This window comes from Gorilla gorilla, chromosome 12 (genome assembly GCF_029281585.2).
Source record: "Gorilla gorilla gorilla isolate KB3781 chromosome 12, NHGRI_mGorGor1-v2.1_pri, whole genome shotgun sequence".
NCBI lineage: Eukaryota > Metazoa > Chordata > Mammalia > Primates > Hominidae > Gorilla > Gorilla gorilla.
Genome location: NC_073236.2, coordinates 64724613 through 64752520, shown reverse-complemented (window position 1 = coordinate 64752520; position 27908 = coordinate 64724613). Strand labels below are relative to the sequence as shown.

Genomic DNA, 27908 nt, shown 5'->3' with positions numbered 1-27908 from the left:
AGCACTTTGGGAGGCAAAGGTGGGTGGATCACCTGAGATCGGGAGTTCAAGACCAGCCTCGCCAACGTGGTGAAACCCCGTCTCTACTAAAAATACAAAAAATCAGCTGGGTGTTGTGGTTCACACCTGTAATCCTAGCTACTTGGGAGGCTGAGGCAGGAGACTCGCTTAAGCCTGGAAGGTGGAGCCTCTAGTGAGCTGAGATCATGCCACTGCACTCTAGCCTGGGCATCAGAGTGAGACTTTATCTCAAAAAATAAATAAAATAAAATATTTGGCATTTCTAGACCCATTGCTTGACGCCCACTGACAATATCATATCCCATTAGATAAAAGAGAAGAGTTGTAATAAACCTTTTAATTTTGAATGCATTATTATTATTATTATTATTATTATTATTTTCTTGTATGTTGACTCTTATGAGCAGCTGTACTCATTTGCCAGAGGAAACAGAGTGTGATAGTTGCATAATTCTTTGTTCCTCTGACCCCTAGCAACACATGCATGCTTAAGGTTAAAATATTTTATAAATAAAATATTTCCCTTAAATAATGTATTCATATTACAGCAAAGGGCACTGAATAGGTGCATATGTACTAAGATAGCTGCTTCTGGGATGATTTCTTGTTTTTTTCCTTTTTTTTTTGAGACGGAGTTTCACTCTGTCACCCAGGCTGGAGTGCAATGGCATGGTCTCAGCTCACTGCAACCTCTGCCTCCTGGGTTCAAGCGGTTCTCCCACCTCAGCCTCCCGAGTAGCTGGGACTACAGGCGTGTGCCACCACACCTGGCCAATTTTTGTATTTTTAGTAGAGACGGGGTTTCACTATGTTGGCCGCGCTGGTCTCGAACTCCTGACCTCGTGATCCACCTGCCTCGGCCTCCCAAAGTGCTGGGATTACAAGCGTGAGCCACCGCGCCCGGCCGATGATTTCTATAATAGGAGAAATTCCACCTCCTTTAAAGACCTCTGATATTCTGGCCAAGAGCTTTACTGTAGATCTCAGGGCTCTCCCCAGATGAGAGTCAATAACTCTATTCTCATTAAAACATACGAATAGCCATCATATCCTGGAAGCTCCAGGAAAAGATATTTTACTTCCCAAATTGTTTCAAGCTTGTCCCAAGTGATGGGGCTGTCCTTCTCAATCTCCATTTACTGATTCGTCAGGTGTAATACTCTTAGGATAAAGTCAAAGTGTGTATTTTTTGTGTGTTTAATTAAATTTATTTCTGCTTTTCCTCTTTCCAAAAAGTTATGAGGCAATTATTAGCAAGAATATATGCAACAAAGCAAATAAAATGAAAATGGAGTCAGACAAAGATAAATACATGGAAACGAGTATACTAATGATAAGATAACACCAGCCTGTGTGAGACTCAAAATTCTATTGTGAAGTTTCTGGAATCCAGGGATAAAAGACATGCAATGAATATTACACAACTCAAGATCAGGAAGGAGGAAGTACAGCGGTTTCCCAGTACAGTTAAAATTTTCTTGGCAGTAAACTTCAAAAAAAAATTCTCATGCAGAGATTATTTAAGGACTGTGGTGTGACATTGTGGCTAAATGGACTTATAATAGCACCTTCTTCCTTAGGGATATATGAAGATTAAACAAAGCAGAACATGCTGAACCCTTAGACTTGTGATTGACACATAGTAAACTCAAATAAACATTAACTATTATCATCAGCATGATCTAAAATTACATATATATTACATCGTTAAATTAATATTGTTTTTAATAATTTAATGGTTAAGGTCCTCAATAATTTAATAATTATTAATGTAATTAATTACATTATTTAAAAACAATTTAATAATTATTAATGTAATTAGTAAATACATTGATGCATTAATAAACACTAATAATATTCACAATAACTGTTTTATAGCAAATGCAGAAGCAGTTTGTATTTAGTTGTTTTTAGCCAAGAGCACAGTGAAGGTGTCCAACAGGAGCCACAGCTAATGTGGTCCAAGCATGGGGCTGCCTCATAGGATCAAGTAACAGAGCAGAGGGGACCTAGAGGAATGGCTGGATTGCACAACTCCTAGACAACACATCTCAGATATGGTTCTTGGCCATGCAGTAAGCCATGAGGATCCATCAGTTGAGGAGGGAACTAATTTAAAAAATACAAATTAATTAAGGGCAAAGATGTGCAATTCTAGAGACTTTCAGTAAGTTGCTTACCAGTAACTACTAAGTGAAATATTAAGGGTTACTAAAATTTGGTGTTCAAAAAACTCACATTAACATTATACTAAAATTTGCTGAGGATCCTAATTCAGCATTCTACCAAGAAGTCTGGCTACTCCACAGTGCTTGATAACACTGCAAAGATCAGAGAATGGGAGGGCTTCTTATCAGTTCATCATTAGCAGTACCCTGAGTTTATTGGACTTTTCCTTGGAAACTGTGCTTGATTTTTAATGTATTAATTTATTTTTCTGAAGTTCGTTTGGCTAGCCCCACAATGGGCTATGATGTATATTTGCATTAACAGTATTGCTGAAGTTACTGTTTGTATGATCTTCTCAAAATGTCTTTGTTCCAGGGTGTTGTCCTCATGGAATTTTGTCTACTGGAATAGCTTTCTCTGACTAAGTGACCAGTCAAAAAAATTTGAGAGCCACTGCCTTAGATTTTCTTTTCTGGGTATCACATCTCTCAGTTAGACTGACTAGTGCTTGGAGGGCTATCACTACATGTTGCTCTGGAAACCAGCAAGGATGGCGTAGGGTTGACTTCCTAATGTATATGTGGACCCTGTGATGTTCCACATGACCGGATGTAGTTTATACAGATTTATTAAAGTTGAAAGCCTCTCTCCAGTATCATTCCCAGATGGAAGTGGGGAAGTCAGCCTGCTTCTATACAGAAATGAGCCATGGTGATAATTTCAAAAAATGCCAGATTTGTTTTCTTTCTTAGAAAGAAGTTTGATCTATTGATCTACTCTAACTTTGTTTGTTTGTTTGTTTTTAAGACGGAGTCTCACTCTGTCACCCAGGCTGGAGTTCAGTGGTCTGATCTCAGTTCAGTGGTCTGAGCCTCCGCCTCCTGGGTTCAAGCAATTCTCCTGCCTTAGCCTCCTGAGTAGCTGGAATTACAGGTATGTGCCACCATGCCTGGCTAATTTTTGTATTTTTAGTAGAGACAGGGTTTCTCCATGTTGGCCAGGCTGGTCTCAAACTCCTGATCTCAAGTGATCCACCCACCTCGGCCTCCCAAAATGTTAGGATTACAGGCACGAGCCACCATGCCTGGCCTGATCTACTTTAACTCTTGAATGAAGTCCTTGATTCAGTTACCAAGGGTTATATTATCAAACATGACAGAGAAGATGGTGACTTAGAAAATTTTCAGCACTTCAGTACCATGTCTGTAATAGTGTACTACAACTGGTCTGTACCACCTTGTGAGAGTCAATTGTCCATTTTTTTTAGAAATTTAGTGAGATGGTTATTAAATCATTGGTAGTTTGAAATTGGCCACAGTGGTAATATTTACACTGGGAAAACCAGCAACTGTTACAAAAATATTTTTTTTCCAGAGAGCCAGTTATTAAATATTTACCAGCATATCACTATCTGTGAACCATCTAATATTAAGCAATATAGTCTCCTTGTGTACCTCGGAAACTCAAAATGGGGTTTACCCATCTTCAAAAAAGGATAACTAATTATTTTTTCCTAATCATAGAGCTATTTCTCTGTAAGTAATATTTAAACCTTCTGCTAGCTTCACTCTAGAGACATATTTCAGATTTGGATCTCTTAATTGAATATTTGGTATGAAGAGAAAATAGATTTCAAACACAGCTATAATATTATCAGCCCCTATTAAACTTCATTCTATCTCAATTATTTACTCACTCATTTACTGTATTTACTCAAAAGATATTTATTAAGCTAATCTAATCTAAAATCAGCACTTTGTGCCTGATACATGCTAAGAAATGTGTGTACATTGTAAAGCAAAACTAAATTCCTTGCCATAGGATTTACAGTCTAATAGAGATTACATACTTTAAAAAAGTCATACAAATAATTTATATTAGAAATTGTGATAGTGCCATGAAGGAAGAGAACAGGATGATGTAAGAGAGAATAAATATGGGGATCTATTTGGAATGGGACTGAGGGTGATGGGAAACATTTCCAAGAAAGTAACATTTGATCTAGGATTTGAAGGATAAATGGCAGTTAACCAAGCAAAGATGAGGGGAAGTTCATTAAGAAGATGACAAAAAACCAAGTAAGACCCTTTGTAAAGTTCATCAATCTATCCTCAGGCTTCAAATTCATGGACAGAAACTATTTTTGTGTCAAGATGTATAATCTTGGCATAGTTACAATGCTTTTGTAAAACTTGTACAGTTATTCTTTCAAAATTAAGCTGGGTGAAGTTGGTGTTGATCTTTTTGTGCGTACTCATGTATCGTTACCTTGAAATTCTCATAGATAAATTAGATAAGGATTAGTGTTGTAACTCGTGGTAATTCTGGGGATGGAAGGGTTGAGTGGAACATGGTTGAGTGGAACATGGACAAAATATAATCCTGGTCTCTAAGTCTGATCCAGCTAGTAAGAAAAATACCACAGACTTGAATAACAGACATTTTTTTTTCTCACAGTTCAGGAGGGTGGGAAGTCCAAGATCAAGGCAACAGCAGATTCAGTGTTTGGTGAGGACTCTCTTCCCTGTTCATAGACAGTTGTCTTCTTGCTGTGTCCTCACATGACAAACAGGAACAAAGACCTCTCTGGAGTCTCTTTTATACGGATCTAGGCTCATTCATGAGAGCTTCATCCTCATGATCTAATTTCCCAAAGGACCCTCTTCCAAGTACCATAACATTGGTGATTAGGTTTCAGCCCATGAATTTTGGAGGTGGGGGCACAAACCTTCAGTTCATTGCACCTTGTTATTAGAACAAGGACCTAAATTCAGAATAAAAGACTAGTTTGAGTTAATATTGAGTGCCTTGGAACTGAATTAAGATCTATTAAATTTCCCATAAGGTCAAGAATGGCTCCAGAGCTGCTTTGGTCAAACAACTCTCTGGAATTGTGTACTCCAGTATGATCTTTTTGGAAACATCTATTTCTTCTGCTCTTGATGGTGGGTTTCACATGAGGTCACAAAAAGGAACATGTCTTGAAACTCTTGGCCAGTGTTTCTCAAAGCCTGATCCCTGTATCAGAATCAGCTGTGTGATTTGTTTAAAATGTTGATTTGGAGGCACTGCCCCAGAACTACTAAATCACAGTTTCTAGGGAATCTGCAATGATTATTTGAAATCTTCTGTATGCTTATAGCCCTGTTCCACAACTTCCTGCCTCCTTCCTAGTAGAAGACCTTGCTTTCTGCATCTCAGAAAAAATTGAAACCATCAGCTGGAAGAATTTCTCTGATATCCAACCACTGAGTCTGCTAGACTGCCTTCCCCCTTTGTCTGCCATCTTCCTGCTGTGCTCTGCTTTCCACTGTCCTGCTTTCTCAGAAATTGTCCACTAATAATTCTCTGTTTCCTCTCCTGTATATTCAGCTGTGCCGTCTCAAAAGGATTATCCTTCGAGGCAGGAAATTATGTTCAAGTCTATTTTATTGAACAACAAATACAAATTTAAAATATCTCCCTTGGTCCCATACTACCTCTAGCTACCATCTTCTCTGCCCTCTGCTTCTAAACTAGCCTTTTAGAAGGAGTTCTGTAGGTTTGCATTTCTATTTCTTTCTTCATCATGTGTTCATTCTTCAGCTCACTGTGATCTGCTTTTAACTCATGACTCCTTTCAAACAGCTCTTGGTAAGGCCACCACTGATTTTTTTATCATTAAACTTACCAGGCATTTTCTGTTTCCCCTCTTTCTCTATTAATTCTCAGTATTCAACATCACAGAAATCTTTTCTTGAAATATTCTCTTTCATTGGCCTCCAAGGCACCACATTCCCTGTTTTCCTTTCTTCTCTCTGGGCACAATCTGACTCCTCTTCAACTCAGCTATTAAAAGTTGCAGTTGATTACCCAGTGCTATCACACCTGGCAAGTTTATTCATGCCCATAACATCGACTGCCATCTGTAATTGAACTGCAAATTTATATTCTCAGCCCAACTGCTTAGTTGATGCCTTCTTTGACGTCTAAAAGTTATCTCACATAGCATGTTTAAATCAAACCCATAATATTTCTGCTTCTCTCCTCTCCCAAGCTTGGTATCCCAGTGTTCTTTGTTTCAATAAATGGTGGCATCATTCAACTAGTTACATAAGAAAAGCCAAATTCACCCTTGAAACCTGACCTCTCCTTACAGCCAGTGCCATCACCAAACAAAAGTTTCTCATATAGTTTCTAAAGACTTCTAAAATTCGTCCATTTCCTACCCATCCACACCCACCAATTTAGTCCAAGACCCCATCTCTTCTTCCTTGAATGATAACAATTGTCTTTTAATTTAGCTTCCCTTCAGCTGGAGTGATCTTTTCCAAAAGCAGATTGATCCTACCACTTCCTAAATCTTTTGGTGACTTCCTTTGCTAATTCTTATCATGGTCTACAAGGTTCTCCAACACTCTCTGCCTCCCTCTTTTCCAGCCTCACCTACTACGCTCTCCTCCCTCTTCCAAGCAGGCACATTGTTCTTGTTTTTTCAGTACCTCAAAATGCTATATTCTCTTTAGTCACAGGACTTTCTCCACACCAGTTCTTGGAAAAGTCTTTCCCTTCTCTGTCTAATGAACTCTTGCTCTTCTTCATGGTCTCACTTTCTCAGGGAAGATTTTCCTGACCTCAAGTTGTGGATCCAGTTTTTTTGTTATTGTTACCAGCTCTCATAAAAGAGCCTTTCTTCCGTTAATCATCCTTATCTCAGCTGTTAATTATACTCTCATTAGTGGGGTGATTTGATTAGCATACATTTCCATAAGCCTGAAAACTGTTTTCTAGTGGGAACCATGTCTGTTTTTACTCCTGTTGCATCCTGATGCCAGCACTGGGCCTGGTGTGTTGCAGGAGATCAAAGAGTGGATGAATGAAGAGCTAGGTGCCCTGGCTCGAAGGATGCTTTATATTTCTTGTCACAGGGGTCATCAAAGATTATTTCTGGTGGATCAAAGCACCAACATTGCCCTCCGTCCATGGGAATGAGTTATATTCTGTGAAGAAATATTTCTAGGGTTTTGATAAATATTTGTTGAAAGAATGGGTTTTGGGAAATCTCACAGTTAGCCTTTCTCTTATTATGTAGCCAAAAAGGAATATGCAGATACTGTGTACCCAGCTCCTAACCACATGCTGGAGGCTGTTCCTGTTATCATGCTATATCATGGAACCCAGTACTGTTATCTAAAGATGGTTAAAACTGGGAAGAGTTGTGGGTTATAGTTTTTTTTATTATTATTTTTTACTTGTTAGAAGAGAAAAATCTATCTGACTTCTGCTGTTTTTGTCTCAGTCGCTTTTCAATTTCCTTCTCGCTCTTTCCCACTGCCCACATAAAAAATATTGCTCTATTATATAGACTTCTTTCCTTGCTTGGATATGAATCTGAGTTGAGCATAAAAGGGAAGCTCTAAGTAATCAACAAAGCCATAAAACTGGGTTGAATGTTAGGATTGTATAAAAATATTTTCCTATAAAATGCTCTGGGAATTGTTTTAGAATTTAGGAAACACAAACAATTCCACTCTGAGTTGGACACCACTCAAGATTAGGGCCTCCCAGAAGTCAGCCGCTATGGCATATGTCTGAAAATCTAGAAAGTGAAAGTGTTAGATTTTAGTTTTGATTTGGCAAATTTCCATAAAGGAAGACTAAAACAGGAAGTAGTAGGTGGGGGATAGTGAGCTTCCTTCCTTCAGAGGAATAGAATTAAAATGTTGGAAAAAATAACATTGGGAATATCCAGATAGGGCAAAGTTGAGAAGTGGATTGGGTGGTAACCCCACCTCCCTACAGCTCCTCCCACTGTCTCTCTTCCCTCTGGTGGTGCTGACCCTGCATCCATGCACTCAGTCAGCTTCTCATGCCCAGTCCTTTGAGAGGCTACCTTGACCACGTGAGGCAAGCCTGCGTGTTAGGAATCCCCTCCGTTCACCTGCTCATACTTCATTCTTTCCTGTCAAAGCCCCTCCTCATCAACTTTCCAGCCAATTTTCTGTTTCTATTTTGCCTACTCTGGTGGTGCCATGGGCCATCTGCACTATAATCACTGACATGCTTGTTAAAATGCAGATTCCTTGGCCTAGCCAGCACTCAGGATCTCTGGGAATGAGGCCAGGAATCCAGATTTTGGCCAACTTACTAAGTAAATTATGCACATTAGGGTTTGAAAACCATTCACTTGGTCCCTTTAGTTTTCAAATTCCTGGTTCCTTTGCTTGGGTGCTGAGCTTACCTTTCTTTCTTGAATCAGCAATCCTGTGGGCAGCCTTTTAGGTAATTTTCTGGCTCATCTTAGCCTCAGGACATCCTCATTTTCTCAGGCAATCAAGCAGTCCCACTCCACACTCCTGACCCCAATATCTAGGTGAGTTTGGCCTTATGGGCAGGACAGGGATATCTAACTTGTTAGTTGTAAACATGAGATATTATCCTGCCCAATGACATTTGTCTTTCTAAAAGAAGACTTTATTCTCCAAACAAATAGATATCTGGGGAATTTTGTGCACTCAAGACTAAATGTACCAAGGTTAATTTCAGTGGGAAATCTTGACAAGCACTCTTCAAATCATAGAGTCCGGCTGCACATCTTACCTAATCGTAGGGATGACTATAGTGACTGTGAAGACAATTTACCCTTTGAAATATTTGTCCAATGATCTAATGGGTTTATGGAAGTTGCTGCTCCTTGAAATACTACCATATCAACTAGCTTCCTGGCAATGTGTGTAGGGAGGTCATGCCAGCCTGTGTTGGGGCATCTTTAAGAAAAGGATAGAGGTCCAGGAATATGATAAATAAAAGAGACAGAAGAGGATCTTTCTTAAGACCTTGGGCTTTTGGAATTGGTCATCACTGAGATTCACTTCTGGCAAAGAAATTTCAGAGAAGTTACTTCAACTATGCCCCATTGTTCTGAAATTAAATTAAGGACAATGATACTGATTTCATGGAGTATGAGGATTTAATGTGATAATGCACATACAGTGGTTGGCACAAGATCTACAGAGTAAGGCCTGTTGTTATCGTAGTCATTATTATAACATTTGAAATGGGGAGAGGGAAGGAAGCAGTTTTGTTCTTCCACTTTTCAGAGCTTCAAACTTTTGGGAGCATACATTTCTATTTTCACTCATGTGCCCTTTTCCTCTATCAAGCAAGGACCTTGGGGGTATCTTGCACTGTGTGTCTTTTCCCACCCCATTTAGTATACAGATGAACACCCAGGCCAAAGAGCTCTGCAGCATGAGGGGAACACACAGGAAAGGCAAGGGCCGCCTGCCCTTGGTGATCACTGGGGATGAGCTCTGAGGTCCTGCATGCTGGTGTAGAACAGCTGTAGTGCCTTCTTCTGTTCAGCTGCTTCTTTTTAGTGTTGGGACCAACTTGGGCATCCTGCTGTGAAAGCCATCTCAGTTTGGGAAAGTGGGTGAGAGGGTTAGGGAATAAAGGGAGATTGTGGGTGAGTGACTACATATGATGGGTGAGGGGCTTTGGAGAGATGGATAACGGGAATTTGTGAGTAGGGATGGATAGATTCTCATTGTCTTAGGTAGCTGGGGCTGCTATAACAGAATGCCATAGACTGAGTAGCATAAACAATAGAAATTTATTTCCTACAGTTCTGGAAGCTAGAAGTCCAAGGTCGCTGTGTCAATATGGTCAGTTTCTGGTCAGGGCACTCTTCCTAGTTTGCTGATGGCCATGTTCTTACCTTGTCCTTCCTATGGCAGAGAGCAGAGAGAGAGATACAAGCTCTCTTGTGTCTCTTATAAAGGACTAATCCCATCACGAGGGCACCTCCCTCATGACCTAATTACTTCCCAAAGCCCTTGGCTCATCACATTGGGTGATGGTTTCAGCATTTGAATTTGGGGAAGGACACAAAGCTGCAGTCTATAACACATACCAAGTCTTCTATTAATTAGTGCATCAGTAAAGCATCTAGAGTAGTGAGATAAAACCTAGAGATTTCAGCATAGAGAGCGTTGGGAGGAGAGGGCTTCCAGGGTTGGGAGCAGTGTCAGATGAAAGAGTAGAAAACAAACAGAAAGTGGAAGTAAAAAGAAGAAAGAAAGGAAGGAAGGAAAGAAGGTGGAAGAGAGAGCAAGAGAGAGAGAGAGATACACAAAATGTAGGGAACCTAATTTTGAATCTGTATGAAAATCTCTGCAGCTACTGGAATATGTACAGCTAACATGCCATCAGATAGTGACTGCGACAGGGCAGCTGGCCCTTAGGGTTCATGTCATTGCTGATGTTGTTTAGTCACTTGTTTCTAATTGTCAGTCTTTTCCCCTTGCAAGCCGCCCAGCTTGAGAGAGAAGCCAGGACCAAAGTATGCAACTCCTTGATGCTGAATTTGGTGCTTGTGAGATATGAGGCTCCATGGCCTCCGTCCTCTTCCTCTGTTTTCCTGAACTGGGTAGAAATAAATAACAGTGTCTCAGAGCATTGCCTGTGGGGTTCAGAGAAGCAATTTCTACAATCAGATGCTCCTTTCACCTTTGAAGATGAAGGAGAAGAACATACTTGGTGTGTCCCCACCATACCCACTGTGCTGGGAGCCGTGACTGAAATACTGCTCTTGGATTCTGAGCTCAGGAGCTCCATTAGAGAGTATTACTAAAGCCAGTTGTGGTGCCCAGCGCTGAGCACTTTCATTGTGCAGGCAGGCCACACATGCCTAGGAATAAGTGAAAATAACTTTGCCTCTGCACAGGAATGTCTGCACTCCGCATCCTGTGTTATTTCTTGATTTATAATTTCTTCAATTCGTAGTCTTCCCTCAGCTAACAAGTGAAGAGTGAGCATACCCCTTCATCATGAATTTGGCGTTTTTACTGCCACAAATATTTTAAATGACATTCTACAGCTTTAACTCATCTGAGTATCTGAGGTGAGCTATGATTTTATTCCAAAGCTGTTTCTAGCTTCCCAGCAACCATTCTGGTTCTCCCGGGGCTCATCTGCCTCTCACCGCTCTGAAAGTCTCCAGTTCCTTGCCACTCTTTTATAAACAATTTAAATTGTCTCCTCCTCCTGGGGAGCAGAGGGTGAATGATTTCTTTTGAGAAGATTCAGCTTTAATGGCACCTCTTATTAAACACACGCAATGTTTGATATATGATTTGTGGGGATCTTGGAGGGGACTTGTGGATTCCTTAAAGCTTATCCACATACCCCTGTTGAAGATGCCTCAATTTAAATAAAACATCTTTATTACTTGTTTCTGATACTAACTGTGTTGGATAGTCTATCTTCTCAAAATTCCCTCTTTCAGTGCCTTTGCAGTTGTTGCTACTACAAGTCTGTTACCAGCTGCTTATTGTTCTTTTGATGGAGCTGCCGGGGGTGAGGTGGTACAGAGGACAGGCAACCCAAGGTGTAGGAGGCAGACTGCCAGGGCTCACAGGGATTATCACTGATGTTTCAAAGCCTGCCACAGGTTTCCTGTCATGTGTTTTCAAACACAGGGGGCTGGATCAAAGCTTGGGTGGTAGTTGTGGAGGTACATGGCTCAGATCCCTCTTTGAGGAAGAATGGCAGGGCACTTGGCTGACAGCCTCCAGCTGCAGGGCTTCAGCATCCACCATGGTGTTCAAACACAGAACACTTTCCCTAGAGAGCCCCAGCCAGTGGCTGAGCACGGCAGGGCATCGGGCCTGGCCATTCTGCTAACGTGCAATGTCTCTCTGGGCAATCTTTGCACGTGTTGGGCTGGGAGCTGCACCACAGTCTGAGGCTCTTCCTAACCACCCCTTTTTTCCCAGGTGTCAGATTGGCATGGTGGTCTGAAGGCTGTCCCTGAGTACTTCTGCTTTCTTTCCCCTTTGTCTTTCTCAGATGTTATTCCCCGCAACCTCCTGTCCTACGAAAACTCTTGTGCTTATAACTCTGTTGTGTCTGCATCCTGACACAGCTTTATTCATAGGCAACATCACTGTCATTTCACATAATCCCACCTCCCTTCCCAGATCTCAGCCTGGGAACTGTTCCCACATTTTCCCAACCCATTTCATCACAGAGTTAAGAGTTTACTGAACATTGATTCCATCCTTCTAGCTATGCAAGTTATTAGGGTTCCTAGTACCATCCCATTTAGCATCCTATAGGATGTTTAGGACCCCTAGAGAAGAGACAGAGGCACGAGAGAGTGAAACACATACTTTATTTCTGTATAAAGATTCTTTCCAGGAGACCAGGCTGGAAAACATGGAAACCTCAGGAATGGCCCCTCTCCACTTATACTCCTCTCCTCACATATCAGGCCAATGAGGTCAGTTCCTGAGTCCCCTTTCTCCAGGAATTCCACTTAGTCCTTATCTCTTAGCATTCTGTTGGGGGATAAGGAAGAGAAAGACTCTTGTTCTCTAGCTTCTCTGATAAAGGCCCCCCTACCACCCCTCAATTACTGTGGTCTAGGAACTGTGAGTTCATGATATACATCAGGGCTCCTCCCTGAGAAAGCATGAGGAGGAAGAGGAGGAAGAGATTCGCACAATACAAATATCACAGTGACAGCAATGAGATCTCACATTTTGGAAGTCACGTAACAAAGATGGTTCCTTGATATTTCATATTCTATTACTACTGGACATTACACCAAGTAAACACACTTGGATAAACACAGAGTGATGCATTTCTAGAATAAGAATGTGACCCATGCATAGTACAAATCATGGTGTTTCTCACATGTGGGAGTTGATGACATTTTTATAAGTTAGTGGACATTGGAGACTGGGTCAGAGGAAGGCTTGCTGGCACTCTCCAAGCAGATGCTTTGCCATATTGGAAACTGCCCGGACCACCCAACATTCCCTCTTACTATGCACAGAGATGATGCTGTTCAACCATATTCCTTTAGGTCCCCTGGACTGACTGCCAGCTCCCTTTGGAAGTACCCCAGAGAACTCTCATTCCAGAGGCTCTCCAAAGGTCCCAGTCTTTGGCTTGACTGCCCATGTTGAGTGTGGGTTTTTAGAACTCTGTGGAGAATCTGTCCTCTCAGATGCCTCCAAGACTGCTGGGCAGCTTAGACTCACTAGGACTGGCGAGTTAGTTAGTGATGGCCAATAAGGTAGGCTCCTCAAGAGCTGCAGGGGCTGTGTGTTCCCAGTTCAGGGCAAAGTCCAGAGGAGGCGCTCAGTTAATCCTCGTTGAGCTCAACTCTAACCTTCTCTTCCATAGATGGGATGTCCCCAACTTCTTGACACCATCTTCTCAGGTACTTCTCATAATCATGTTAGCTCTTTACATTCTTCCAAAGTAAGTAATCCATACACAGCAAGATTCTCTATTGGAAGTATGACTAATGCTTAGGGCACTAACTTTTGTTGCTGCTAAATTTTGTCTTCCATTTATATATCTGCAATGATCTGGCTTCACTTAGTTTATTTAAAACTTTCCATGCTGCTTTAGAGAATGTAGTTCTTGAGGTTTTCTGGCTTATACTGTTTCTTCTTCCCCCAGGCCTGTGGATGCCCTGGTAGAATTAGAGCCAGCAGGGCTGGCAAAGGCTGTAAACCATGCATTATTCTCCCCTTAATGCTATGGATGCAGCACATGTGCATCCATTATGCAAACTACCAGGAGGACATTCATGGATGTTACATGAAGCTTCTGCTTACAGCCATATCTGGAAAAAACACAGATCTGGGAGACAGAAAAAACAAAACAAAACTGCATGCTCACCTTCTGGAAACTCTAAATCTAAATTAGGATATAAAGCATTCAGTTCATGGCTCTTGGAAGACTGACTGTCCTTTAGGGTTGATGAGTCATTCTACCCCTTAGAGACAGGAAGCTGGCAAAGCCATGGAGCAGGGAGGAGACATTCAGAGAGTCTGAAGGGAAGATGCAAGATGCCCTCTTCCCAGAAGTGCAGCTGCAAAGTGCAGCCTTCTTGCTTGTCGCACATATGAGCACGATGCTAGTGTAAAACTAAGAATGAAGGTTAGGGCCCCCACCCTAAAATACCCAAAAGGTTAAAGCAGGGAGCCCACATTTGTCTTCTCTGACAGTGTTCTGCAGCTATGAAATTCTGCCTGCTAAAGCTGGGTGGATGCAGGCCTTGGCATGAAGTCCTCTGCTCTGTCAAAAGCCAAAACCTTCCGTGAGAAGGAATGTACTCAGGATTTTAAGATAAATCGGAGAATGTCTGAGATGGATAGTTACAGATGGCCTTAGCAGTTGCTACATCTCCAGGAACTGGGTATTAGTTACAAGACTCACTGCTCCTATTCTTTTCTATTCTTTTATTCTTCGTTATTTTTTTTTTTGTAAAACAAACAAAAAACTCATACAATCCTTGAACCACGGGATGTTAAGATTCGAAGGAACACTTAGATTATCTAGTTCAGTCCCCTTGTTTACAAGTAGGAAAAGAGGGTCAACTACACATTAAATGTAGTGCAAGTCTCCCAATTCCTGGTCTGTAAGTGACATTAGCAGGTATCAGTGGACATATTCTGCTTGCGTCGGCTGCTCAGGACAGTCACTGGGGACATAATGTAGAAGCCCGAGGTTCTCAATCTCATGATGTATAAATGTATTGAAATACTGAGATGCCAAAAAGGGGAATACATATGTTTCTTTTCACAGATGCTTAGAAGACAGGGCTAAATTTTTCATTTAGATGTTATGTGGTGCCTTCTTTTGTTCACCCTGTCAAGCGTAGGCTGGGGTGATAGGAGCCTCCAGCTGCAGGAGGCTAATCTGAGATAACTTTACTGAAGTAACACGGGGCTCCAGGAAAATGAGTCTTCCGGGTGCGCAGTTGTGCTGCAGAATTCATCCTGAAATGAGCACTCGCATGCAGCCAAAGTCACTTCCAGAGTGGAATGAATGGGCTTTTGGGAAAAGCTGGTCCGACCTTTTATTTTACAGGCTCGGCAAAGTTCAGTGATTTGGTTTGAGTCACACAGCATGAGGGTGGCAAAGATAGGGAAGAATTGAGATTTTTTGACTCGAGGATGGAATGTTTTCCCTAAGCCATACTGACCCTTTTTGCAAGTCCCAATGTGAGGGTGTTTCTGATGGTTCCAGATGAAGGGAATTTCCATGCATGAAGGGAGGCAGGTCAAAGGCAGTGGGGGCTGCACCTGCCAAAGGCCCTGTGGCCTAGGAGAGCACATTGGAGGAGAAGCTGAAGCTCTCTGTCATGGTCTTGGAGTCACTTCGTGAAGAGCAGTTGGAGGTCAGGTCCAGGGACGAGGGTGTGGCCTTGGGGCCGTCCTCTGGCTCCTCCTCGTGGGCCCCCACCACTGTGGAGATGGTGGTCTCCAAGCGGCTGACTTTATACACACTGCCCTGGGTCTGGAGATACCGGGTGGATTTCATTTCCAGCCCCTCATAGTCGCCGGCGCTGATGAAGGGGCAGCACCGGAAGGCATGCTTGAAGCCCAGACGGAACCTGGAGAGCGAGCAGATGAAGAGGTGACCCTTTGGGACGGCCTGCTCAGAGGGCTGCCCACCACTGCATCAGCTTGTTAACACATGGACATACCCAAGCGTGATTCTGTTATTGTTTTTAAAATTCAATGACAGCTGGAGATGCTGAGGCCAAAAAGGCTTAAGGGTCAGTCAACAAGGTCAAATCCAAGACTAGAAAAAAAATATCCAACACTGGAACAATCTTTATGTGAAATACATCTTTACTGGGGGTGGCCCTGAACTATGCTGTCTCCCCTTACATGGGGTCAGCAGACTTTGAGTCAATTCTACCTCAACAAAGCGCATTTACCAAGTGTTTACTATGTGCACAGCACTGTGCTAGTTACTGGGTGGTAAAAACACATATCAAGATTCAGTCCTTCCCCTCGAGTAGCCTGTTAACTGAAGGAGGACTCTCTGCCAATCATGTTTCTTCAGTGTGCCTCAGTTTCTCTGGTTGTTAAATAGGAACAATTAACCTTTACTTAAAGGCATGCTGCTAGACTTAACCTAAAAAAGTGTAGGCGGGTCATGAAACTCTTAGAAATAAGGGTGAATGTGTCAGTTAGACTAACAGAGACCCTTTGGACAAGTTGAAGAGAATGTCTTTCCCCAAATTCCTAGTACCTGAGTGTCTAATTCACAGAAGGCACCTTACAGGCTGAGGGCTGATGGATATAAAGATGGTAACAAGCATTTTATTCCTCTCCCGCCTCCTTCCCCATCCAGAGGCTGGTGGTGCTCTGGATGACAGACTGTGCTGCAGCCACTATGTGTCCCTGCCGGCTTTTGGGGGCCCTCTGCACCCCATGGTGAATTCCCTGATGCTGACCACCATTCTTGATGGGCTCTGTCTTCTCTTACTTCTCTGACATTGGCTTCTGCTGCAGGATGGCTCTCCCCAACCCCTTTGACTAAGTGAGGGCAGGAATCAGGCCTCTGGGGTCACAATTCCTTTTTGCCTTACCTTGTCCTGCTGGAACTGCTGGAAGAAAATGGGTAAAGCTGCTCAGATCGTAAGATGGAATGGGAAAAAGACAGCGAGAGATCAGAGAGGGCGAATGCGCTCTGTGGGGGGATGAAATTCTCTTTCTGCATGCATAGCCCGCTGCGTACTGGATCCATAGAGCAGAGTGAACAAACTCACAGGCCATGGCCTGGAGCCTGGATCCAGCTTGCAGACCTGCCTTACATGCATTAACCACAGAAGTTTTTAATTCCCCCACTAGTTGCCAGTATTTATGAATCAGAAGACTTTGGACAATAATATGGATTTCTGGTTCCCCTTGGAAAAGAAAAAAAGAAAATCAGTCCACTCCGGGCTCCCATTCCTGGATGGTGATAATCAGCCAGGCTGTTGTGTGATGACAAGTTAGCTGCAGTCCCTACTTGTCCCTCTTGTCTCACAGCTGGGTTTACTCATTTAGGATGGCCGCTTGGCCACTGTGTATGTAGATGGTCTTGTGGCCCCTGGAGAGCTCATGGGGTTGGGATCCTCACCTGTCATTGAGGCAGCAGTAGATGATGGGGTTGTACATAGTGGAGCTCATGGCCAGCCACATGATGGCCAGGTAGACCTGCTGGATAAACTTCTTCAGGTAGAGATCTGGGTTGATGTAGGGCAAGAGGAAGAAGATGTGGAAGGGCAGCCAGCAGATGGCGAAGGTGCACACCACGACAATCATCATTTTGACCACCTGGCAAGAGGGTGAGACAGGTGAGACCACCAGCACATCCCCCTCTCTCATGGCTGCTTCCTCTCTCGTCCCACACCCTCACTGTGCACAGTATGGGATGAAGCGAGAAGCATTTAAAGGAAGCCCCTTCAAGGAGGAGAAAGGATCTTTACTATATGGTGCTACAGGACTTTGGTTATGTCAGCTGTTCTCAGAGTGTGGTCCCAGAACCAGCATCATCACCATCTCCTCAGAGCTTGTTAGAAATGCAAATTCTTGGACCCTATTTCAGACTTACTAAATCAGAAACTCTGGGGATAGGACCCCAAATTCTGAGTGTGACAAACCCTTCAGATGATTCTGATGCATACTCACATTTGGGGACTACTGTGTTACATTATTCTTCATGACTGGAGGAACACAGGGAGACAAATTAATGAGCAAAGGTGAAAGGGTGTTCAGGAGGAAAAGGCCTGGAACAGCAGGCTGGGTGGGCGGGCACAGCAGAAGGGGTGGGACAAGGGGAGATGCAGTGAGCTAGGGCAAGCTGCTTGGTTTTGAGACTGAAGGGGAGGGAAGGAGAAGGGAAAAGGTTTGACTAGCTGCAGTCAGAGAGTGCCAGATGTTTAAAAGCGATTTAAAAGGTTTTGTGAATACTGGATACTATGATCTGAATGTTTGTGTCACTTCAAATCTATATGTTGAAATCCTAATCCCTAAGGTGATGGTATTAGGATGTGGCCTTTGGGAACTAATTAGGTCTTCAGGTCACAGCCCTCATCAATTAAATTAGTGCCCTTATAAAATAGGCCTGAGAAAGACCCCTTGCCCCTTCCACCATCTGAGGACTTAGAAAGTGCCATCCATGAACCAGGAAGCAGGCCCTCCTGAAACACCAAATCTGTCTGTGCTTTGATCTTGGGCCTTTCAGCCACTAGAGCTGTGAGAAATCAATTTCTATTTTTTATAAGCTCCCAGATAAAGGCATTTTGTTACATCAGCCCAAATGGACTAAGACACCATGTGATGTAACCCCTTCCCAAGGCATCTTTAGCAAAGAACTCTACAGCATTCATACAATGCTATGCAGAGAAGTACCAACAGAGAATACTAAGCAAAGAAGTACCAAAGAAAAAAAAAAGGAATGAGAAAGCTCTTTATATACTGATTTTCAAAAATCTTGTCAATTTTAAGTGAAATAAGTGAGAACAGTGTGTATTTACTATTTGTGTAAAAAAGAAGAGAAAATAATATATATTTACTTATTTATAAGTGCCAATAGCTAGAAGGGTTAAGAAACAGATAACAATGGTTACCATTGTATGCATATCTGTGTGTGTGTGTGCAAGCTTGGGACCTGGGTAGATGACAGATCTAGAAGGGAGAGAGGCTTTCCATGATAAGAATTAAATTTTTTTAAATGTTTCATTTTGAACTAATTGAAGGCCCTCGAGAAGTTGCAAAGGTGGTGCAAAGCAGTTCCAGGTACTCTTCACCTAGCCTCCTGCAATGATATCGTCTTACATAACCATACCACATTATCAAAACCAGGACACTGACCATTCATCAAACTACTGACTATATTTGGGTTTTTGCCAGTTTTTACATGCACTGTTTTTTTTGGTGTATAGATTTATGAAATTTCATCACAGGTATAGATGAAAACACCACCACAGTCAGGATACAGAGCTGCTCCATCACTGCAAAGAAACTCACTCACGCTCTCGCTTTGTAGGCCACTCCTCCCAAGCCCCCTCAAACACTGACTCCTGGAAACCCCTGATCCGTTCTTCATCACTATAATTTTGTTCCTTTGAATGCCTTTTGATGTTTGAACTACGTGAATGTATTATCTTGTCAAACTTTAAGAAGAGGACCAAATCACTCTTCACTGATTTTTTATTTAAGTGTGTGTGTGTGTGTTTTAATGAATCAAGAGGTTGCAATTACTCTTTAAGAGCAAGCGAAGTGGCTCATGCCTGTCCAGCCAGATCTGGGTTCCAAAGACACTGAAGAAAGATTCCTCTCCTCCTCTGTTGCTCCCCATACCTAGGGTTGTTTTGTGCTAGCTGCCTCTGGGGCTCACAAGTGTGCCATCCCTTCTCAACAGCCTGTTGTCTGTGCCAGGGTGGGTTAGTTGTGCCTGTCCCCTGCTCACCTTGCGCTTGGCAGAGACTTGCTCGTGGTAGCGGTCAGAGGAGTCCCCGGGGATCTCACTGGCCCATAGTGTGATTCCCACTATGGTGTATGCATAGCCAATCACCAGCAGGGGGAGGAAGTAGATCAGCACAGTCACACAGATGTGGTACCTACAGCAAGGTAAACAGGAAAGGTCAGTATAAGATACTTATTATTTTAGGTTTTTACTTTTTGCTATTGTTATTGCAGTCAAGGTTTGGCAGCTACCTTTCTCAGCATATGCCATTAATAAGCTTGGGCTATAAAGCCCACTCCAGGGAGACTTGTCACCTGCATAGGGTGGATAGGTGATACTAATGAATACACTACAGAAAACAAATCTTTTCAATTTATGTTTTTCTTGTGGACTTTTTCCACAATGAATACTCCTGTTCAGATTAAAAAAAAAAGAAAACATTGATGACAGGGCACTGAATCTGTTGTATACCCATAGCGATTTCAGTTGATGATCAGTTCAATATCGCTTGCCCCACACCACCCCCCAAAACAAGAATGCAAACTCAGGCTACATTAATAGAAGTATAGTCTCTGAATGAAGGAAGTAGTTATACCACTCAATTCATACCCGCCAGACTACACTTATGCTCAACTTAGTGCAGGGTTGTAGACCAACTAGTACATTCAGTTGAGAACTACCATGATGGTTGATAAGGCCCAGTTTATGCTATGTGATAAGTGAATTTATCGGTATCAGAATAATTAGCCTGAATGAGAGAGAGAAGAGTAATCCTAGAACTAGAATTAGTGGGTGGGTGAAAGCCACATAGCATAAGCCATTTCTAAGCCTGGGCTTTAAGAATATATCTTCAGATAGAAGCTGCCTGGGTCCCTGAATTACCCATTGGAGGACAGGTGCCAACTGACTCACATTTGACTGGGACATGAGCAAGAAATAAACCTTTGTGGTGTTAAGCCAGTGAGATGTTGAGGTTTGTCACAGCAGCACAATTTATCCTTTTCTGTTAAAGGGAAGGCTCCTTTTAAGACTTAAATAAGGTTTTTGAATTTTGGGAAAATATATTTTTCTTGGGGGTTTGGGGGTCCTTGGTTTGTCTGGTTAGTTACAGCCCTTTTCTTAGATGTGAGTATAATGGAGATAACTCAGAATTCCTAATAATAATAATAATAATACTAGGAAGAACAGCTAATATTTAGGGGCACTTACTCTAGGTCACTGTGCTAATAATAATGCTAATGATAGTATTAATAGCAGAAATGGTAGTTAAATTTGAGTGTTGATGAAAAGCACAAAGCGAAGCATTTTACTAGCATTATCTTATTTAATCCTTAAGCAAATGATTGGGTAGGTACTATCAATCCCACTTTGTAGACGAGGAAACCACATTTAGAATTTAATTAATTTTCCCAAATTCACAGCTGGTAAAGGGAGGAGCTGAGATTAGAATCCAGGTCTGTGATGTCAGAAAACCAGCCTTTTGTCAATGGAGAAAAGCCGCCCAGTGATTTTTTTCTTCCACTCTTGTTTACCATTCATGATTATTTTATGCAACGATTTTCTTCCAATGAGGAAAACCCACTTATTCACTCAATTTCTCCTTTGTAGATACTGTTTGCTTTTAATCACTTCTTTGTAAAGCCCCACAGTTTTTGCTACTTATTCAGTCCCTCTGCATATCAAATTTGCATTTGAAGATACTCAAAGACTGCTTAAGTGACAAATCACAGATTGCACCAAGCAGGGTGTGAGTGCATGTGTTCTGTGCAGACAGGCTGCTCCGGTCTCACCTGGCTTTCAAAGCCCTCTGAATTGTCGCCTCCTTTGGGAGCCTCAGGGCTCTCCAACCACTATGGCAGGGACTGCATATTGTGTTTCCTAGCTGATCTCAGTCCCTCCTGGTTGCTGTAATGGCATTGCTTGTAAGCAAAATGTTTGGAGACTACAGGGGCAGGGAGAACTTGAAAACCTCCAAATTGCACTGACTTCTCCTACCTGAAAGAACAGCCCTGCCTCATGCAGACTAATAGTTTGTGACCAAAACATGTTAGCTGAGCTTTGCCGAGACATTGCTACAGGTCACTGAGCAAGATTGGGTCTGAGTGTGATGGGAGGGACACTATGGTCAACTTGCCGATACTCCTTACCCTGGACCAGTGGCCCTCAAACTCGAGTGGGCTTCAGTATCACCTGGAGGGCTTCGACAACCCCACAGGACTGGGTCCCACCCAGAGTTTCTGACTCAGCAGGGCTGGGGTGGGCCTGAGAATTTGCATTTCTAACAAGTTCTCAAGAGATGCCGATGTTGCTGTTTGTGGTTCAGACTTTGAGAAACATTGTCTTAGGCTAACGGTTCTCAACCCCAAATGTAAAAGAGAATCACCAGGGAAACTTTTAAAATGATCAGTGCCCAAAGGTATTCATTCAATTGACTTGAGGTTGGGAGCAGGAAATTACATTTTAGAAACTTCCCCCAAGTTATTGTAATAGACATCTAGCACTGAGAACTGTTTCAGACCTTAGGTATGCAAGTCTATTGGGACTCCATTGTTGTCCGTGATTTAATGACTTTATTAAAGTGTGTATTAACTGTGTTTTCTGGTTCTGTATCTGATACTTTGGCATCTGGGTCCCTGCAGCTCAGGGAGGGACTGTTTCAGGCAGAGCTAATTCCTTTGGAAAACAAACAACTTTCCACTTGGATGCCTTTCATATGCAAACTAACCGAAACAAAGCCCATACTTCCACTTGCTTGCTTTCTTGGGCTCTTACAGGGTAGGACACTATTTTCCTGCCCTAATCACCCAAAGGCAGGCATCAGACAACTAGGGGCAGCTCCTACACCCCGGAGCCTGCCGAAGTTATTCAAACCAGCCAATCTTAAACCTGTTTACCTGGCCTTGCCTGCTCCTTCCTGAGAAAACCCCAATAAAGGCTTTCCTGTGTGGCTTGGCTTGGTGTGGGGCCGTGGCCCTTCAGCTTGGGAACTGTGAGTAATAAAGTGTCTTTCAGTGGTAACCATGTCCTGATCTGTTGGCCACACCATACCTGAATACAAAATACAATCTGCTCTTTCCCTTTGTGAAATCACAGATCAGATCATTATGAACATGCAAAGATAAATACGTAAACATAATTTATCAGCCTTTAAAAAATCCCTCCCTTTTTAAGGAAGCAAAAGTAATTGTTATTTATTTGAAAACAACAAAAAATATGGGCTTAATTTCAGCTAAAATGTGTTACAGTCAGGAGCATTGGTTTTTCCATGTTCCTATAGAGATAATTAAATACAACATACAAATAGGATCCAGCAATTCTATTTTTAGGTATAGACACCAAAAATTTAAAGCCAGGACTCAAACAGACATTATTTGAATCTGCACACAACATCATTCATGACAGCTAAAAGGTGGAAACAACCCAAATGCCCACCAATAGATGAATGGACAAACAAAATGTGGCTTATACTTGCAATGGAATATCATTCTGTCAGGCCTCTGAGCCCAAGCTAAGCCATCATATCCCCTGTGACCTGCACGTATACATCCAGATGGCCTGAAGTAACCGAAGAATCACAAAAGAAGTGAAAATGGTCTGTTCGTGCCTTAACTGATGACATTACCTTGTGAAATTCCTTCTCCTGGCTCATCCTGGCTCATCCTGGCTCAAAAGCTCCCCTACTGAGCACCTTGTGTCCCCCGCCCCTGTCCACCAGGGAACAACCCCCTTTGACTGTAATTTTCCACTACCTACCCAAATCCTATAAAATGGCCCCACCCCTATCTCCCTTCACTGACTCTCTTTTTGGACTCAGCCCGCCTGCACCCAGGTGGAATAAACAGCCTTGTTGCTCACACAAAACCTATTGGGTGGTCTCTTCACATGGACGCGAGTGAAACATTCAACCTTAAAAAAGAAGGATGTTATGACATGTGCGACAACATGGATGAAGCCTGCAAACATTCTGCTAACTGAATAAGTCAGACACAAAAGGAAAAGCATTGCAGGATTGCGTTTATATGATCTATATAGAATAGGCAAATTCATGGAGACAGAAAGTAGATGAGAGGTTTACCAGGAGTTGGAGGGAGGAGATGGGAGTTATTGTCTAATGGGTACAGAGTCTGTTTGAGATAAAGATGTGGATAACTTTGTTTAAGTGTGGGTGGGTAGAAAATTTCAGCTGTTACAGAAAGGTCGAAATAAAGAAGTATCTCTGGAAATGGATGGTGGTGATGGTTGCACAACATTGTGAATTTACTTGGTGTCACTGAATTGTACACTATAAAATGGCAAATTTTGTTATACATATTTTATCACAATAAAATTTAGTAATAAATTATGTAAGAAAAATTCAGCTAAGCTGGCATTCTAGGTTTCCAGATTCGCAGTCTTTTGCTCCCCCCGGGCACTTGACAACTACACCCTCCCCGTGCCACATCCCCACTGAAAAATAAAAGGCAGATTTGATCCTTGGATGAGATAAAAGGTTAAACATCCTTCTAAATATTGCTCAGATAAACCCCATTTACATAGAAATTACAAATGCTCAATCCAAACAGTGTCCAACTTATCAAAAATTATAAGTGAATGTAGGTCAAATCAATGAAATTCCATTATTAGAAAACATAAAATTAAATACTTTTTTCACCTTGATGTCTTTTTCAGAAAAGTATTTTTTTAAAATCATATCTTGTAGTTAACTGGAGATATGTCTGTTTATATGTATATATTTGTTAAAATCATTATTTTAGAGAGCTGGTCAATGAGCCAGCACAATCTTATTTTGTGTGGCTCTATGCTTGTTTTGGCTTTCATTCTGCTATTTCCTAGATTTCTGCCAGTTAGGATTTTATCAGCTCTCAGAATTAATATCTGCCTTGGGAGAAGAGATCTGGGGTTAAGGATGCACTATAAGTGAACATAACAGCAACAGCAAGAGACAGCAACAGAAGAGACTGGCTGACCCCCACCTGGTGAGATATGTGCTGGGTTGTCATAGACCTGAGAGAACCCAGCACCATGATTTTGATCATTAAATCCTGCTGATGAGCTTATCGGAACTTTCAGAAGGAAGGCTCAAGCAACAACTTCATGCCTTTGTTCATCCCTGTAAGCAGTGAATGAGGCTTGACACATTTTTCAGGATAAGCTTGCTGAATGCAGACCATGTAGCCTCAAATCCTGCAGATTCCCTTGTCCTTAATGCCACAATATCTTGGTGCTCATTAATCTAGGTTTCCTTATATCTCACTAGTGGGATCATTGTTGAAAGCAAGAACAGTTTCAGTTTCTGAAATAATCCTCAGCATTTGAAATCAAGGTTGATAGGCTCATTAAATAATAACTAGGTGTCTTCATAATGTACTTGGAGGAGACTCTGGGTGCCTTAAGGTAGGGGAAGAAGGCAGCCAAGAGGGCACAGCTCTGGGTTCTCCATCTTTATTCTAATGAGATAGTTCTGCTTTGCTGGGTTTACATATTGGCTTTCTGTGGATGATATTGTTTCGGGGTGGGTGGGTAGAAAATTTCAGCTGTTACAGAAAGGTTGAAGAGCATTGATATAATCCCAACCCCAATCCAGTGCATTACCATTCTTTGCAATATCCATACCACATAATCATCCAGAATCTTCTTGAATACCCCTTGTGACATGCTGCTCACTACTTCTAAAGCTGAGCTACATCAGCAACCCTTGGAAGCCTATTACAGATGCAGACTCTCAGGCTCCACCCCAGAGGGACAAAATCAGAATATGCATTTTAACAAGACTACCCAGTAATTCCTGTGTATGTTCAAGTTGGAAGTACATAGCTCTTGGTCTTGGTTGCACATTGGAATTGCCTAGGGAGCCTTGAAAAATTCCAATGTGTAGATCCCACTCTAGAGTTTCTGATTTAATTGGCCTGCAGTGCAGCTTTGGGCACCAGAGATCTAGAAGCTCTCCAGGTGATACTCCTGTGTAGCTGGGGCTGAGAATTACTGGCATTGAGACTTTTGATGCTGGTAGCTGCAACTGATGCAGTTCCTCCTTAAACCCAGTGAAAAACCTGTGGTCACGTAGCTTTCACACTTTATCCTATGTCACAAACAAACCTGAATCTGCAAACCTCCTGGGATGGTCCTGCAAATGCAAGGTGACCATGAACCTGCTGTTCCCCAGAGCCCCCTTTGCACTGAGGGCTTTTGAGGCCATCTCTCATTTGATATAAGCTGAGCAGCCTCGTTCCTCCTGCTCTTCCTCAAATGTCCTTCAGGCTTTCTCTCCTTCTCACAGCATGGTGCTAGATGCTTGACTTTTTACTTCCTGGAAAAAAAATTTCAGGTCCATGTGGCTTCTTGATAGTAAAAGAAAGCAATACTCATGTATTTATTGGTTCACTCACACCTGGATGTTAGAGCCAAATTCCAAAGACCTTTGAAAGTTCTCTTGCAGGCAGGCAAAAATTGTAACTGGTTAATCGATAAATTCAGCAAAGATTTATTCAGCACCTGTTCTATATCTGGTCCTGTACAGGCTAGGGGCTGGGGACACTGAGGAGAGTTCTAGTCGTTGTTTTCTTCTTCCGGAGCTCACAGTCTGCAGGGGAGTAGTGCCAAAGAGTGTGCCATGGGAAGTGGCTGACAGTGGTTACCTCTTCAAGGGGAGTGGAGACATTAAGGAGAGGCATGAGTGAGCCTTTTTCAAATATAGATACAATGTAAAAATTAAAAATAAGCCTAAATACATGGTCCAGTGTTTTGTGCATGTGCGTTAGTGCATAATGCATTGGTGAGATATTCAACCAAGCTGGTCAGGGAAGCTTCCTGGAGGAGGAATTGCATGGCTAAGCCCTGATATACAAGTAGGAGGTAGGCAGGTGAGTTGGGCACTATAGGGAGGGGAGGGAGCAAGTGCAAAGGCATGGGGGAGGAGCCTGGCATGAGGCAGGTACTAAGATGCCATTAGAACTGAAAAGGACATGGCTGTGTGAGGAAGTGCCACAAGACTTGGCTGGAAAGGAAGACAGAAGCACATCACAAAGGGCCTTTTATGACAGACTGGAGAGTTGTGATTTATTTTGAAGTTGGTGGAAAACCATGAGGTGGTTTTAAACAGAGAATGAACATGGTCAGATACTTGTGCTCTGGCAATAGTGGAGCATGGATGGAGGTGGAAAAGTCCGGAGGCAGTGAGCCTTTGGGGTGCTCTGCGGGCCTGGCAGGAAGTGGCGCTGGCCTGAGTGAGGGCTGTGGCAGGATGGATGGATGATATGAGGGGAGAGATTCAGGAAGCACTGTGGCTTGGGGGAAGAGCTGGTGGACTTGGCTGTGGATGGCAGAATTTACCTGAATTTCTGGCCTGGGTGAATGGGGGAGTGAAGGTGACTATCACTAGTGTGGGGACCCAGGGAAGAGGAACAGGCTTGTTGGGCAAAGTTGGTAGATTGCCTTTTGGATATGTTGACTTTGAGGGCCAGCAGTTAGATGTGTGTATCTGGATTTGGGCTGGTATTAGATTTGGGAATCCTCATGTGTCCAAAAACCATAAGAAGACAAGCGGATGCAAGATGGCCGTAAGAGAGGAGGTCCACATCTTGCCATTGGGGGCAATTCCAGGGGAGAGGCTGGAGGAGAGAGGGAGGGGCAGGAGGGAGAGAGACTCCAGGGGCGGGTACAGCCTGCCTCTGAGGGGAGGGAGGATGAGGGTAGGAACTTGCTCTCTGCTTTGGACATCAGAGACCCAGGGCAGATTCAATTTTAGTGGCATCGTCAGAGAAGGTGATGATGGACCAGGTGAGTAGAATGGGAAGTGAGGAAGTGGAAGCAGTAGGTGTAGATTCCATTCTTAATATACTTGGCCATGAAAGGGAGAGGAGAGAGCAGTCGTTAAATGGGGCCAAGGGCCGAAGGAAGCTGTCTGTGTGTTTGGTTGAAAGGATAGGGGATATGAAGCCCTCTGTACCTCTCTGACACATCACCCAGTCTTCCCTGGGTTATAGCGACACGAGTACATGTCCCATCTTTCTGCAGAGACAGGCCAGGACCAAGCCTCCATCAACTGCATCCAGACATAAGCTCTGGGCAGGAATGTCCCAGAGTTGCCCTGTCTCGTGATGGGGTGACCAATCAAGGTGGATGCTCAAGCGCATGCACTTAAATTCATGGAAGAACTGGTGTCACAGGATCCCCATGCTCAAATGCTGCTGCCTTCTGGTGGAGTCAATTCCCATGGGGCAGCTCCTCAGAGGGAAGGCCACACTGACACCTACCCATGAACAAGACAGGGAAGGAAGCAAATTCTTACTGCAGTCTCTGCTCAAATTGCACAAGTCAGAATTTCGTTGTGTTGTTCTCCAGGTTACTTTTTATATACGACTAGTTCATCTGCTTGATTAGATTAAATGTTCCTTCTAGGCAGAGCCCATGTGGTGCTCCTCTATTTTCATCACAAAATCAGCACCAAGGAAATACTTCATAGAAAAATA

At 42.8% G+C, this 27908-nt stretch overlaps 2 protein-coding genes across 3 annotated transcripts in view; one reads left to right on the top strand and one right to left on the bottom strand.

Moving 5' to 3' along the window:
• Positions 1–27908, top strand: part of POLE4 (DNA polymerase epsilon 4, accessory subunit) — a 150495-nt gene that overhangs the window by 76202 nt on the left and 46385 nt on the right. The gene's annotated exons all lie outside the window — the stretch shown is intronic.
• Positions 12330–27908, bottom strand: part of TACR1 (tachykinin receptor 1) — a 155764-nt gene continuing 140185 nt past the window's right edge. The window contains exons 3-5 of one of the 2 annotated variants that reach the window (XM_063695750.1): positions 19444–19594; positions 17110–17306; positions 12330–15589 (exon numbers count right to left, since the gene is read on the bottom strand). In XM_063695750.1, coding sequence (XP_063551820.1) covers positions 15298–15589; positions 17110–17306; positions 19444–19594 — 640 coding nt within the window. In that variant the 3' untranslated portion in view covers positions 12330–15297. The remainder of the gene's footprint in view (positions 15590–17109; positions 17307–19443; positions 19595–27908) is intronic. The other variant, XM_055378151.2, reaches the window with a different exon arrangement.